This window comes from Ursus arctos, unplaced genomic scaffold (assembly GCF_023065955.2).
Source record: "Ursus arctos isolate Adak ecotype North America unplaced genomic scaffold, UrsArc2.0 scaffold_28, whole genome shotgun sequence".
NCBI lineage: Eukaryota > Metazoa > Chordata > Mammalia > Carnivora > Ursidae > Ursus > Ursus arctos.
The window spans coordinates 13930177-13946278 of NW_026622963.1; the positions used below are offsets into that span (position 1 = coordinate 13930177).

The window sequence follows — 16102 nt, forward strand, 5'->3', positions numbered from 1 at the left end:
GCAACTATCAAATCGAAAGGCAGGGAGTTGACAGGAAGAAAAACAATGGGCTGGACTATCTCACACTGTATATAGACTCAGTCCTTGAAAACTGGGTGATAGTATCCCAATATATTTGCATTCACTTGATATGAATGATGTTCATAAAAATAAACAGATTCATCTAATTTTACTTTTCTAGCCTCTTCCACTCCCATCCCTTTCTGGATGGTCTGCATCCAGTAAATTGTGCAAAATCAGTACTTTTATATATTCTCTGTGTATATTATTTTACCTTTTTTCTGAGTAATAATTGTATTGACAATAGACAATTAAAATAAAATTCTATGGTTTCCAATAAAGTTAATTCAGTTTTCTGGGTGATGAAAATGAGAAGCACAGAGATACCGGTACCAAAATTTTAGTACCAAAATTTTAATAATGCCAAAGCATTATTAATGAACTGGTAGGACTTTTTCTTTTTCCTATCAATGGTGGGAAGCTTCTGCAGGTCTTGTGAAGTACATACTGGCATCCAGTTATAACAAAGAACTAACATCAAGAAGCAAGTTAGTTTTGTGTTAGAAAAATATCAAAAGAGTAATAATTTCAGGGGATTTTTTTCTTTGGGATTTTGCTACATATTCATACTCAAAGTATAAAATAATTTTTGTTCATCAAAATATATCATTGATGATAGCCATTGCCCTAGTTTTTGCATCTAAGGTTGATTTGAATTGAAAGTTAATATTCCCTAAGAAATTTTTAAATTCTATCTACATTTCTTTCACACTCTGGAAAACATTTTTGAGACAAAGTCTTGTGAATGCTATATATCTGTCTTTGCAAGATGAAGATAATCACTGAACCTGTAATAGCATAACATAAGCAAGACACATACTCTGGGGTTGTGTTTTGGTCTAATAAAACCCAACTAAGGTTAAGTGTTGAACTTCGGCTGAACTAGTCCCAGAACCCAACGTTAAAAATACTGCTGACTCTCGGTAGTTTGGAGTAAAGTGGTAGCTGATGTTCAGAGACAATCAACATCATTGAATTCAGCAACATAAGAATTTTGAAAATCATGTTTTTTTCCTCAATTGGAAACTTGTGGATGATGCATATACACGCTTCCCAAGCCCAGGGTGAGATTATTTGATAAAGGAAGGCTAGGTAACAATGATGGTGCCAGAATAAAAGAGACCACAGGGAGAGGAAACTGGGTCAAAACTCACTGCAGTTCACACTTGAACTCAGACTCCCCAGGAACGTGGGGCTGAGGTCAGCATGAGTGTGTCCCAGCAAGCAGTGGCTTCACAAACGTGGGCACTGGTACCTCCAACGGCTGCGACGGAAAATTATAGAAGGAGTCTTGGCCCAAGAGAGCTTCTTGGATATTTGCTTGCATGTCTTACAGATTTCTTGGCAATGATAATTGTCAACTGCTTCCAATATCCAAAAACCATTCATAAACGTCACCAAGCTACAGATTCAATAAGGGATTAGCAAGAATATCACTTTAAAACTCAGTTAATGTGTGTGTGTGTGTGTGTGTGTGTGCTCACGCATGTGTATGAGTGTGAAACACATAATAGAAATATTTGCCACTTACTCCTGTACTGCTCAAAGGTGATGTATAACTTAAATAAACTGAGCAGTGTCCTTCCTTCCTACTCCAGTTGGTTACTAGTGGTCTGGGGAGGGTGAAAGATAAAGAAGGAAACCTAGTGCTCTTCACTCATCACCACAGCAACATTTAGAGATACAGGTATCCAACCCAATAGACCAAGTTGAAGAGCAGGAACGATGTAGGGAAAAAGACTCGGGAATATGAGTCCAGCTCCAAGATGTCTATGTGAATACGCCCTTTTCTCCAAGATCCTGATTTGCATTCTTCATAGCAGCAGAAGAAGCTCTGACAGTCTTTGCCATCCAGACACTCATAGACACAGGTATCTTCAAATTCCTGCCAGTACACAGAATTGTTTAAAGTGATCATTGCAGGTGGTGGTGGCCTCATGTCGAGGAGAGAATAGTTCTGTAGGCAACAAGAACAACACAAAAATCATCATGAAATGTAATAAGAACAGCCTGAGGTGAATCAAGCAATAAGTGCATGATATGTCTGTCTTTTAGATAAAGAGAATAATGCCATGCCCCTTCCCAAACACCCCCCATCACTGTACTGGACAGTTTGATCTTTGAAAGTTCAATCTGCCAATTCAATATTTGCAAATTTAATGCAAAAAGAGTACAGTGAAGTTTTCAAAACTTGCATATCTCAGATTATTAATGAGGGAGGCTGAACACATTTTCAAATGTATATTAACCATTTCAAGTTTCTTTCTTTTTTTTTTAAAGATTTTATTTATTTATGTGACAGAGAGACAGCCAGCGAGAGAGGGAACACAGCAGGGGGAGTGGGAGAGGAAGAAGCAGGCTCATAGCAGAAGAGCCTGATGTGGGACTCAATCCCGGATCGCCAGGATCACGCCCTGAGCCGAAGGCAGACGCTTTAATGACTGCGCTACCCAGGCGCCCCCCATTTCAAGTTTCTGTTCTTCCTACTATTCAGTTGATTGGGAGTAAATATGTACATGTTGTATATAAACCCTTAAATGTTAAGCAGTACATTTCAAATGTAGAGAGATTAATTTTTTTCCATAACTAGTAAATACTAAAAACTATGCTATATAAGAATGATGAGAGAATCTTCTTGTTCCATGTAATTAACGTAAAAAATTAGCTTTTAGTGTGTGATTGCCAGACACCACTTGTCATATCAAGAGTCACAGCCAAAAATGTGTACAATTGGAATATTTTAATTTCTACTTCCCAAGCTCTCCTTCTGATGTTGAAAAGTCAATGCAGGGCAGGTAAAGGAAAGGGAATGACTTACGTTCACTCACAAATGAGAGGAATCACTCTTAAACTTGAGAAGTGGCTTCGAATAGACTTGTCAATTCCTAAGACACTTGCTCGAGTTCTTCCAAATAACTATGAATTATGTATCAAATTGAAGTCTGTCAAGAGGATATATTTCTAAATTTGACTGAATAATGTGAAAGAACTAAAATTCATAGTAGCCTTTCTGCTTTAGTTTTATTTGTGCTGGTTGAACTGAGAGACTGAAGTGTGCCAGTGAAAGTGGTGGAGGCTGAAATCAAGGGAGAAGTGGATGAACAAACCCAGTTCTCAGCTGGCTAGAGCCTTTGTCCCTTGCTAGGAGAGAGACCTTTCAGAATTCATTCATCTTGAGTACCTCTTATACAGTTGGTCCTGCAACATGGATTTCAACAGTGCAGATCCCCTTACAGGCAGATTTTTTTTCAATAAATACAAGCCCAGTACTACAAATGTATTTACTTTTCCTTATGATTTTCTTAATAACATTTTTCTCTATTTTATGTTAATGTAAGAATATAGTATATAATACATGTAACATACAAAATATATGTTAATCAGCGATATATGTTATTGGTAAGGCTTCCACTCAGCAGTAGACTACAAGTAGTTAAGTATTTGGGGAGTCAAAAGTTATACATGGATATTCAACTGCATGTGTTGGGGGGTCAGCACCCCTAACTCCTGCTTTATTGGGTCAACCGTATTTCTTTTGAAGGTCAACTGTAGCTTTACCAGAAACAATTGTTACAAGGAAACTTTGTTACCCTTTCTTTCTACTTATGGATGTTAGTTTGAATATGCCATAACTGTCTGGAGTCAAAAACCAGAGAAAAGCAAGTAAAAGTGTAAAGCACGCATCATCACAGCTGGTAGCCTTTTGGGGCATCGTTTTAATTGAGAAGTGTCTGCGTGTGTGGTTTAACCTAAAGTGAGATGTCCTGGACCACATGTTCACTAAGCATTGCCTACTCCACACATAGAAATGGCCACTCAGGAGTGTCATGGTGCGGCCTTCTATCTTCCTCCACAACTCAGGACAATGGACAGAAACAAAAGCTTTATTGTTCCATAGGCTCTACTGTGGACACATGTCTAGGTTAATGATTCTTAACCCTGAGTGGATATAAAAATCACCAGGGGTGATTTGCTAGAAAAAAATATATATGGTCCACTGCATTTGAGGAATCTGCATCTTTCTGGCAAGCTTCAGTCGGAAAAATCTGCCTTTATTAAATAATAATTGCATGTGTGTTCTGATAGTGTTCAGTCAGATATTCATCTTTTTATTTTGTTTAATTATAATTTTTTATTATGTTATGTTAGTCACCATACAGTATATCCTTAGTTTTTGATGTAGTGCTTCAACCCTTTGTGCCTGTGTAGTGACACAGAGATGAGAAGCCGGCCATTACTGGCAGGACAGGCCTAAAGGAAGATGTTGACAGAGAAAAGGCATCAGAAGGCTCTGAAGGGGTGGGGACAGCTCACTAGAGATCTAAAGGGTGACAAGAGGAGCTGCAGGCAAATAAGCAGCAAGGTTCTGGGGGCAAGAGAAATCCCTATTTCACTTCTTCATTTGGCAAACTAAAAACTCATCGTTGAAACATATAAATAAGCCTGATCTAATAATTAGGAGAGTTCTATTTATACCTTTATAGCTCACTGTTTTGAAATAAAACTAATTGCATTTTATAATATTGCAATAAAACAGGATGCTTAAAGCCCTAGATAGCCATATGATAAATTGTTATACTTTTTTAAATGCACACCTCTCATTTGTTATCAAAATTTCAAACTGTGCTCAAAATGGAGATTTTAATTAATGAGTCCTCAAGGTCATCTGCAGCCAAGCAGGATCCAGGACTCACTCTTGCTTTGCCTGCATGTATAATGCAGTCCTATGACTTCCCTGGAAACGCTATGCTTCCTGGATGGCAGGTACTACTGCACATATGAAGTGTTAGCCTTGCAGTTTACAGGTTAGGAAACTGTGGCACAGTGATGTTCAGACAGCTTGCCCCCAAATGCACACATGATTGTTAGTGGGACCTGGCTCCTGTCCCTCATTGCTCAGAGGCTGCTCATCTCTGTGACTGTTGGTGATAGCAGCCCTTTAACTAGCCTACCCCTGTGATTCTTTCAGAATAGAATTGGATGATAATTGTCAATGTCTTCCATTCCATTCATCCAACCTTGGAAAATTCCCTTTTTCTTTGGCTATTTTATGAACTTTTGTTGAAGATCTCTCTGTGTCTTTTCACCTGGCCTAGAGCCCTTTCTCTCTGAATTGTTTTTCTATGTACTTTCTTCAAGGTCATTACACTTTCCCTCTTGAAAAAACCAAACAATTCTTGCAGCTTTGTGAAAATTTCTTTTTTCTCTATGTTAAACGATTCTTTCTTTTGGCAGTATCTTTTCTATATCGAAGATGTCAATATTTCTTCTTCCACTCTCAACCCCCTGGCTGGGTGTGATAATGTGCTTTCTGGGCCGCAGGCTATTTGTTGTGACTTGTCTCTGTTACAGCATCCCCACTCGCAATCCTTTCCATTACTTTTCAGTCTGTTGCTATTTGGAAGCATTTCCTGGCAAATCTGTATGTTCTCTATGGCTTCCCACAGCTGTAAAAGTGGTTTCACCACTCACCTTCTGTCAGAACTAAAATGATACACTTGCAGAATATAGATAACCAAGCAGTCTCCTTGAAAAAGCGTGTTGAAATGCATTAAACATGAATTACTGATCAGCAGTTAGAAAACCATGTATGGGTGTGCATAAAGCATTCGGTGTAATTAGTGAATTGATATGTATAAAGGGATGCCAGTAGTTATATATAAATTTTGTTATACAATAAAAAGGTAGTCCACATCAGCAATTTTAAAACATTTCTCCACTTTTTAGTTTATTTATTTTATTTTATTTTATTTTATTTTATTTTAATTTTATTATGTTATTTATTTTATTTTATTTATTTTATTTTTATATGTTATGTTAGTCGCCATACAGTACATCATTAGATTTTGATCTGGTGTTCCATGATTCATTGTTTGTGTATAACACCCAGTGATCTATGCAATATGTGCCCTTCTTAATACTCATCACTAAGCTAACCCATCCCCCCACCCCCTCTCCCCTTTGACACCCTCAGTTTGTTACACGGAGTCCATAGTCTCTCATAGTTCATCTCCCCCTCCGATTGATCACCACATTCATTTTCCCCTTCCTTCTCCTAATGTCCTCCATGCTATTCCTTATGTTCCACATGTAAGTGAAACCATATGATAATTGTCTTTCTCTGCTTGACTTATTTCACTTAGCATAATCCCCTCCAGTTCTACCCATGTTGATGCAAATGGTGGGTATTCATCCTCTGATGGCTGAGTAATATTCCATTGTATATATGGACCACAACTTCTTTATCTATTGGTCTATTGAAGGGCATCTCAGCTCCTTCCACAGTTTGGTTATTGTGGACAATGCTGCTATGAACATTGGAGTGCACGTGCTCCTTCTTTTCACTACATCTGTACCGTTGGGGTAAATACCCAGTGGGGCAATTGTTGGGTCATAGGGTAGCTCTATTTTTAACTTTTTGAGGAACCTCCATACTGTTTTCCAAAGTGGCTGTACCAATTTGAATTCCCACCAACAGTATAAGAGTGTTCACCTTCTTCCACACCCTCTCCAACATTTGTTGTTCTTTGCCTTGTCAATTTTTGCCATTCTAACTGGAGTAAGGTGGTATCTCAAAGTTGTTTTGATTTGAATTTCCCTGATGGCTAATGATGTTGAAAATATTTCATGTGTCTGTTACCCATTGGTATGTCTTCTTTGGAGAAGTTTCTGTTTATGTCTTCTGCCCATTTTTTGACTTGATTATTTATTTTTGGGCTGTTGAGTTTGAGAAGTTCTTTAGAGATCGTGAATACCAGCCCTTTATCTGTAGTGCCATTTGCAAATATCTTCTTCCATTCTGTGGGTTGCCTCTTTGTTTTGATGACTGGTTCCTTTGCTGTGCAGAAGCTTTTTATCTTGATGAAGTCCCAAAAGTTCATTTTTTTCCGAAAAGGTTCCCTTGCCTTTGGGGACATGTCTTGAAAGAACTTGCTGTGGCCAATGTAGAAGATGCCACTGCTTATGTTCTTCTGTAGGATTTTGATGGATTCCTGTCTCACATCGAGGTCTTTCATCTATTTTGAGTTAATTTTTGTGTATGGTGTAAGAGAATGAGTGAGTTTCATTCTTCTGTATATAGCTGTCAAATTTTACAAGCACTGTTTATTGAAGAGACTGTCCTTTTTCCATTGGATATTTTTTCCTGCTTTGACAAAATCAGTTGTCCATCGATTTGAGGGTCCATTTCTGGGCTCTATGTTCTGTTCCACTGATCTATGTGTCTGTTTTTGTGCCAATACCAGGCTGTCTTAGTCATCACAGCTTTGTAATATAGCTTGAAATCAGGCAACATAATGCCCCTAGCTTTGTTTTTCTTTTTCAACATTTCATTGGTGATTTGGGGTCTTTTTTGGTTCCATACAAATTTTAGGATTATTTGTTCCAGCACTTTGAAAAATGCCATTGGTATTTTGATCAGGATGGCATTGAAAGTATAGATTGCTCTGGGCAGCATAGACATTTTAACAATGTTTATTCTTCCAATTCATGAGCATGGAATGTTTTTCCATCTTTTTGTGTCTTCCTCAAATTCTTTCATAAGTGTTCTGTAGTTTCTAGAGTATAGATGCATTACCCCTTTGGACAGGTTTATTCCAAGGTATCTTGTGGTTTTGGGCGCTATTATAAATGGAACTGATTCCTTCAATTTCTCCTTCTACACTTACATTGTTAGTGTATAGATCTCTGTGCATTGATTTTGTATCCTGCCACATTACTGAATTGCTGTATGAGTTCTAGTAATTTGGATAGTGGAGTCTTTTGGGTTTTCCTCATAAAGTATCATGTCATCTGTGGAGAGAGAGCGTTTGACTTCTTCTTTGCCAATCTGAATACTTTTTATTTCTTTTTGTTGCCTGATTGCTGTTGCTAGGACTTCTAGTATTATGTTGAGCAATAATAGCAAGAGTGGGCATCCTTGTCGTGATCTTAAGGGAAAAGCTCTCAGCTTTTCCCCATTGAGCATGATATTTGCTGTGGGCTTTCATAGATGGTTTTTATGATATTGAGGAACATAGCCTCTATTCCTATACTCTGAAGAGTTTTAATCGGGAAAGGATGCTGTATTTTGTCAAATGCTTTTTCTGCACCAGTTGAGAGGATCATATGGTTCTTGTCTCTTCTTTCATTAATGTGTTCTATCACATTGACTGATTTGCAAATATTGAACCACCCTTGCATCACAGGAATCAATCCCACCTGGTCATAATGGATGATCCTTTTAATGTGCTGTTGGATCCTATGGGCTAAGATCTTGGTGAGTATTTTGGCATCCATATTCATCAGGGATATCGATCTGTAATTCTCCTTTTTGGTGGAGTCTTTGCCTGTTTTGGGATCAGGGTAATGCTGGCCTCATAGAATGACTTTGGAAGTTTTCCTTCTGTTTCTATTTTTTGAAACAGCTTCAGGAGAATAGGTATTATTTCTTCTTTGAATGTGTGGTAGAATTCCCCTGGGAATCCATCAGGCCCCTAGACTCTTGTTTTTTGGGAGGTTTTTTTTTTTTATTTTTTATTTTATTTTATTATTTTTTTTTAATCACTGCTTCAATTTCGTTACTGGTTATTGGTCTATTCAAGTTGTCAATTTTTTTCCTATTTCTTGGTAGTTTATAGGTTTCCAGGATTGCATCCATTTCTTCCAAGTTGCTTAGTTTATTGTCATATAGTTGTTGATAATAATTTCTAATAATTGTTTCTATTTCCTTGGTGTTAGTCATGATCTCTCCCTTTTCATTCATAATTTTATTAATTTGGGTCCTTTCTTTTTTCTTTTGGATAAGTCAGAACAGTGGCTTATCGATCTTATTAATTCTTTCAAAGAACCAGCTTCTAGTTTCGTTGATCTGCTATACTGTATTTCTGGTTTCTAATTCATTAATCTCTTCTCTAATCTTAATTATTTCTCTTCTCCTGCATGGTTTAGGGTTTATTTGTTGTTCTTTCTCCAGTTCTTTAAGGTGTAAAGTTAGTTTGTGTATTTGGATTTTTCTATTTTTTTGAGAGAGGCTTGGATGGCTATGTATTTCCCCCTTAGGACCGCCTTTGCAGTATCCCATAGGTTTGGGGCAGAGGTGTTTTCATTCTAATTGGTTTCCATGAATTTTTTAAGTTATTCTTTGATTTCCTGTTTGATCTGAACATTCTTAAGCAGGACAGTCCTTAGCTTCTAAGTGTTTGAATTCCTTCCAACTTTTTCTTGTGATTGAGTTCCAGTTTCAAAGCATTGTGGTCTGAGAATATGCGGGGAAAAATCTCAATATTTTGTTGTTGGTTGAGACCTGATTTGTGACCCAGTATGTGGTCTGTTCTGGAGAAACTTCCCTGTGCATTCCAGAAGAATGAGGGTTCTGTTGTTTTAAGATGGAATGTTCTGTATATATGTATGAGGTCATCTGGTCCTGTGTGTCATTCAAAGCTCTTGTTTCTTTTTTGAACTTCTGCTTAGATGCTCTGTCTATTGCTGAGAGTGGAGCATTGAGGTCTCCTACTATTGAAGTATTATTATCAATATGTTTCTTTATTTTGGTTAACAGTTGGCTTATGTAGTTGGCTACTCCCACGTTGGGGGCATAGATATTTCCAATTGTTAGATCCTCTTGTTGGATAGACCCTTTAAGAATGATATAGTGTCCTTCTGTATCTCTTACTACAGTCTTCACCTTAAAATATAATTTGTCTGATATGAGAATTGCTACCAGCTTTCTTTTGAGGTTCTGTTGGCATGAAAAATGGTTCTCTATCCCCTCACTTTAAATCTGGAGGTATCTCTAGGTTCAAAATGAGTCTCTTGTAGAAAGCATATGGATGGGTCCTGTCTTTTTAACCAATCTGCAACCCTGTGCCATTTCATGGGAGCATTTAGGCCGTTCACACTAGGAGTGATTATTGAAAGATATGATTTTATTGTCATCATATTGCCTGTGAAGTCCTTGTTTCTATAGATTGTCTCTGTAAATTTCTGTTCTATGTCACTCTTGGGGTCTTCCTCCTTTTATAGAACCCCCTTAATATTTCTTGTAGGGTCAGTTTGGTGGTCATGTATTCTTTCATTTCCTACCCGTCTTGGAAGCTCCTCGTCTCTCCATCCATTCTGAATGACAGCCTTGCTGGATAAAGTATCCTTGGCTGCATGTTCTTCCATTTAGTACACTGAATATGTCTTGCCGGCCCTTTCTGGCTTGCCAGGTCTCTGTGGATAGGTCTGACATTATTCTGATGTTCCTCCCTCTGTACATAAGAAATCTCTTCCCCCTTGCCAAGATTGTTTCCCTGGATCTAAGAGTTGTGAATTGTACTATTATATGTTGTGGTGTTGGTCTGTTCTCATTGATCTTGGGTGGGGTCCTCTCTGCCTCTTGGACACAAATGCTTGTTTCCTTCCCCAGATTAGGAGAGTTCTCAGTTACAATTTGCTCAAATATATCTTCTAGACCTCTCTTTCTCCACCCCCTCAGGGATCCCAATAATTCTGATATTGGAACATTTCATTGAGTCATTAATCTCTCTGTTTGATCCTTTCTGTTTTAATCTATTTTTCATATGCCTCCTCAGTTTCCTTCCCTTCTATCATCTTATCCTTGAGCTCACTAATGCATTCTTCTGCCTTGTTTACCCTGGCAGTCAGAGTACCCAGTGTAGACTGCATTTCTTTCATAGCATTTTTACGTTTGGTCTGATTAGATCTCACATTTCTGCCCGTAGAGATTCTATATTGTCACTAATATTTTTTCTCAAGCCTAGATATTGCCTTCATTTTTGTTACTCTGAAGTCTATTTCTGACATCTTGGTTTTATCCATGTCCATTAGTTCTGTGGCCAAGGCCACAGTCTCTGCTTCTTTTCTTTGCTGGGAGTTTCTCCTCTTAGTCATTCTGTTGAGGGGTGTCTGAGGGAATGTACGGAGTCCAAAGCATTTACCACAACCCAAGCAAGATGCATCTGTTTTATAGGTAACTTGGGGTTTCCGTCCTCTTGTTCTTTCAGCTTGTCTTCTGGGGGAGTGCCCTTTTGCACTGTTACTCATGCAACCTAGTTTGGGCGTAGTTGCCCTGGCCCCATGCAAGGGGGATGGGCTCAATGAAAACCGATTTTGGGGGGCTTTTGTTCTCTGGTAGCTTTCCCTGGGGTCTTTCTGTGTCTCTTCTGAGAGTTTGAGCAGAAGTGACCATATCCATACCTCTGACTCAGAACAGAGAAATCACCATCTGCTCTTCACTGAACTCTCCAGGCCACACTGTCTCCGTTTCTGACTGTGCCGCTAAAAACTGCAATCTCCTGGGTTGTGCGCCTCATAGCAGCACTCCTAGCTATCACTCCCAGCCCAGGCAAGTCTCTGTCCTTTGTGCTTCTAAAACTGCAAGCCACCCCCAGTTCGCATGTGTGCACCTGTAGCTTCCAGTTTCAGTCTGGGGGGCTGCCCTAAAGTCCTTTCCCTGCTACTACCGGTGTAAGAGTCTGTGCCTGGTCCCTGTTGTGGGAGGCTTTTGCCTTCCTGGTGCAAGTTCAGGGAGGCTTCCTACCCTTCTGTTTATCTTCTGATATCTGCCCACAGAATCGTGGCTCCCCGTTTCATACCTCATGATCAACCACCAGAGATATTCTGTTTATAGAGATCCAGATATATCTTCTTACATCTCAGGCTGATTTCGTAGGGGTTCAGAATGGTCTAGTAGATTTCCAGCTCAATTCAGGGGGCTGGTTGAAATAGGGTCCCCTACTCCTCTGCCATCTTTTTTCACCCCCTATTTTGTATCTCTCTCCATTTTTCAATAGTTAGAGTCTTACCTCAAGCCACATACTAAAAATTCAGATGAATTAATAATTTAATGTAACAATATTGTAAATTGTTGAAACGTAACCACTATTTATAGAGCTTAATTTCTTCATATTTCAGTTTTCTCATCAGTAGAATGGGTTTTTTGAAGATAAAATGAATTGATACATGAAAACAGTTAAAACATAGTGTCCAAAAGAGTAAGTGCTCAAAAGAAAGTGAGGGGGGTTAGACCATTCTGAGCAAGAGGTAGAGACCACAAAAGCGAAGGCTGATACATTTTCAACAGGAGATTTAAAACCATGCATATGGAAATAAGCACAAGAAATGACAGTGACAATATTGCCATAAAACTTAAATAAAACTACATAACAAAAACATATTAATATCCTTAATTTTCGGTATGTGATTATATAAGTTTTATGTTTTATAAAATACAAAATATGTAATACATAGTATAAATAACTGGAAGATTGCTACTTTAAAAAAGTTAAAAGAATAATAAGTTAACAAGGTTATATAAAAATTTTTTCATAAAAGCCAAAGACACAAAAATAATTCACAAAAACAGAAATGCAAATAAAAAATAAGCAAGTGAAATATTCAACTTTATCAATAATCAAAGAAATGCCAAAGTAACAGTTTGCAAAAGCCATTTTTCTGTTTTGCTATCAAACCTAATACAGGGAGAGTTCTGGGAGCTGAGTGTCCCACACTGCTAATGGAGTCAAGCAGCCCTTTTGGCCCAGCCATTTTGCTTCTAGGAATTTATATTAAGTTAATAGTCACAGGCTTATATAAAATTGCAGTGATAAGAATATGCATGAAAGTGAGAAGGTGTGAATTAGCCCAGTTTCCAGCCAAGGTTATCTGCGCATCAAACATGAACATATAATGCAATCATTAAAATGATCTTATAAAATAATATTTATAACATAGAAACTTATTCATAACATTTTGAGTTAAAAAACAGATATATGCATGTATATGCTAATCCCTAGGTAGAAGGATTATGATTAATATTTTCCTTTATTTTCCAAATTGGATATTTAAAAAGTATACACATTTTTAAAGGTGTTATGTACGTTACTCATTGCTCTTCAATACATGCATACATAAAACATAACATATCATTCAACCTTAGTTTAGTAAGAGTTCTCAGAAATATTTGCACCTTCAATGCTATACATACGGAGGGGGCTTGTAGACTTATTCGTTCATGAATCCATCTTGAGGACTCTGGATGTAATAACTACGGGAAAAACAGAAAAAAAAAATAACCGGAAAACTTCTGTGGAAGTCTGCATCATAGATCACCTTAGTTAAGAGCAATCTTTGAGGTATGATTACATCAATCCAAGTCACTAGTAGGTGAAGCTGAAGAGGTGCATTCAGGTCATACTCATATCTTCCAAATATCTCTCTTGTTTTTTTGACATCTTATTGAAGTAGCTATTTATATAACATTGTATAAGATCCTTAGGAATAAGGATAATTTTTACTACACCCCAGAACAATAGAATACTCATTCTTTTCGAATGCACACGGAACTTTCTCCAGAATAGACCATATACTGGGTCACAAAACAGGTCTCAACCGATACCAAAAGATTGAAATTATTCCCTGCATATTCTCAGACCACAATGATTTGAAATTGCAACTCAATCACAAGGAAAAATTTGGAAGAAACTCAAGCAGTTGGAAACTAAGAACCATCCTGCTCAAGAATGATTCAATAAACCAGGAAATTAAAAATCAATTTAAACAATTTATGGAGACCAACGAGAATGAAAACCCAAGGGTCCAAAACCTATGAGACACTGCAAAGGCAGTCCTAAGGGGAAAATACATAGCCATCCAAGCCTCACTCAAAAGATTAGAAAAACCTAAAATGCAGTTTTTATATTCTCACCTCAAGAAGCTGGACCTGGAACAGAAGAACAGGCCTAACCCACGCACAAGAAAGCAGTTAATCAAGATTAGAGCAGAGATCAATGAATTAGAAACTGGGAGCACAGTAGAGCAGATCAACAGAACTAGAAGCTGGTTCTTTGAAAGAATAAATAAGATCAATAAGCCACTGGACAGACTTATTCAAAGAATAGAGAAAGGACCCAAATTAATGAAATTATGAATGAAAGGGGAGAGATCACGACCGACACCAATGAATTGGAAGGATCATTAGAACTTTCATCAACAGCTTTATGCCAATAAATTAAACAACCTGGAAGAAATGGAGGTCTTCCTGGAAACCTATAAACTACCAAGGCTGAAAACAGGAAAAAAATTGATTATTTAAACAGACAGATTGAAGCAGTGATCAAAAACCTCCCCCAAAACAAGAGTCCAGGGCCTGATGGATTCCCCGGGGAATTCTACCAAACATTCAAAGAAAAAATAATACCTATTCTCCTGAAGCTGTTTCAAAAAATAGAAACAGAAGGAAAGCTACCAAACTCATTCTATGAGGCCAGTATTACCTTGATCCCCAAACCAGGCAAAGAACCCATCAAAAAGGAGAATTACAGACTGATATCCCTGATGAATATGGACGCCAAAATTCTCAACAAGGTCCTGGATAATAGGATCCAACAGTACATTAAAAGGATTATCCATCATGACCAAATGGGATTCATCCCTAGGATGCAGGGGTGGTTCAACATTCGCAAATCGACCCGTGTGATAGATCATATCAACAAGAAAAGAGTCAAGAATCATCTGATCCTCTCAATTGATGCAGAAAAAGCATTTGACAAAATAAAGCATCCTATCCTGATTAAAACCCTACAGAGTGTAGGGATAGAGGGTACATTCTCAATTTCATAAAAACCATCTATGAAAAGCCTACAGCAAATATCATTCTCAATGGGGAAAAGCTGGAAGCCTTTCCCTTAAGATCAAGAATACGACAAGGATGCTCACTTTCGCCATTATTATTCAACATAGTACTAGAAGTCCTTGCAACAGCAATCAGACAACAAAAAGGGATAAAAGGTATCCAAATGGGCAAAGAAGAAGTCAAACTGTGTCTCTTCGCAGATGACATGATACTCTATATGGAAAACCCAAAAGAATCCACCCCCAAACTACTAGAAGTTATAGAGCAATTCAGTGATGTGGCGGGATACAAAATCAATGCTCAGAAATCAGTTGCATTTCTATACATGAACAATGAGACTGAAAGAGAAATTAGGGAATCGATTCCATTTACAATAGCACCAAAAATCATACGTTATCTCGGAATTAACTTAACCAGAGACGTAAAGGACCTATCTTCTAGAAACTACAAATCACTCTTGAAAGACATTGAAGAAGACACAAAAAGATGGAAAAATATTCCATGCTCATGGATGGGAAGAATTAACATAGTTAAAATGTCTATGCTACCCAGAGCAATCTACACTTTCAACACTAATGACATTTTTCAAACAGCTGGAACAAACAGACCTTAAATTTGTGTGGAACCAAAAAAGGTCCCGAATCTCCAAGGAATTGTTGAAAAGGAAAAACAAAGCTGGGGGCATCACGTTGCCGGATTTCAAGCTATACTATAAAGCTGTGATCACAAAGACAGCATAGTACTGGCACAAAAACAGACACATAGACCAATGGAACAGAATAGAGAACCCAGAAATGGACCCTCAGCTCTTTGGGCAGCTAATCTTTGACAAAGCAGGAAAAAACATCCAGTGGAAAAAAGACAGTCTCTTCAATAAATGGTGCTGGGAAAATTGGACAGCTACATGCAAAAGAATGAAACTTGACCACTCTCTCACACCATACACAAAGTTAAACTCCAAATGGATGAAAGACCTCGATGTGAGACAGGAATCCATCAAAATCCTAGAGGAGAACATAGGCAGTAACCTCTTTGACATCGGCCACAGCAATTTTTTTCATGACACATCTCCAAAGGCAAGAGAAACAAAAGAAAAAATGAACCTGTGGGACTTCATCAAGATAAAAATCTTCTGCACAGCTAAGGAAACAGTCAAAAAAACTAAGAGGTAGCCCACGGAATGGGAGAATATATTTGCAAATGATGCTACAGATAAAAGACTGGTATCCAAGATCTACAAAGAACTTCTCAAACTCAATACAGAAGAAATAAATAATCAAATCAAAAAATGGGCAGAAGATATGAACAGACACTTTTCCAATGAAGACATACAAAGCTCTAACAGACACATGAAAAAATGTTCACAATCATTAGCCATCAGGGAAATTCAAATCAAAACCACACTAAGATACCACCTTACGCCAG

At 37.8% G+C, this 16102-nt stretch overlaps 1 protein-coding gene across 1 annotated transcript in view; it reads right to left on the reverse strand.

Moving 5' to 3' along the window:
• Positions 1 to 1735: 1735 nt before the first annotated feature.
• Positions 1736 to 16102, reverse strand: part of GABRG3 (gamma-aminobutyric acid type A receptor subunit gamma3) — a 635102-nt gene continuing 620735 nt past the window's right edge. The window contains exons 9-10 of the mRNA XM_044388333.2: positions 13031 to 13090; positions 1736 to 2017 (exon numbers count right to left, since the gene is read on the reverse strand). Coding sequence (XP_044244268.1) covers positions 1736 to 2017; positions 13031 to 13090 — 342 coding nt within the window. The remainder of the gene's footprint in view (positions 2018 to 13030; positions 13091 to 16102) is intronic.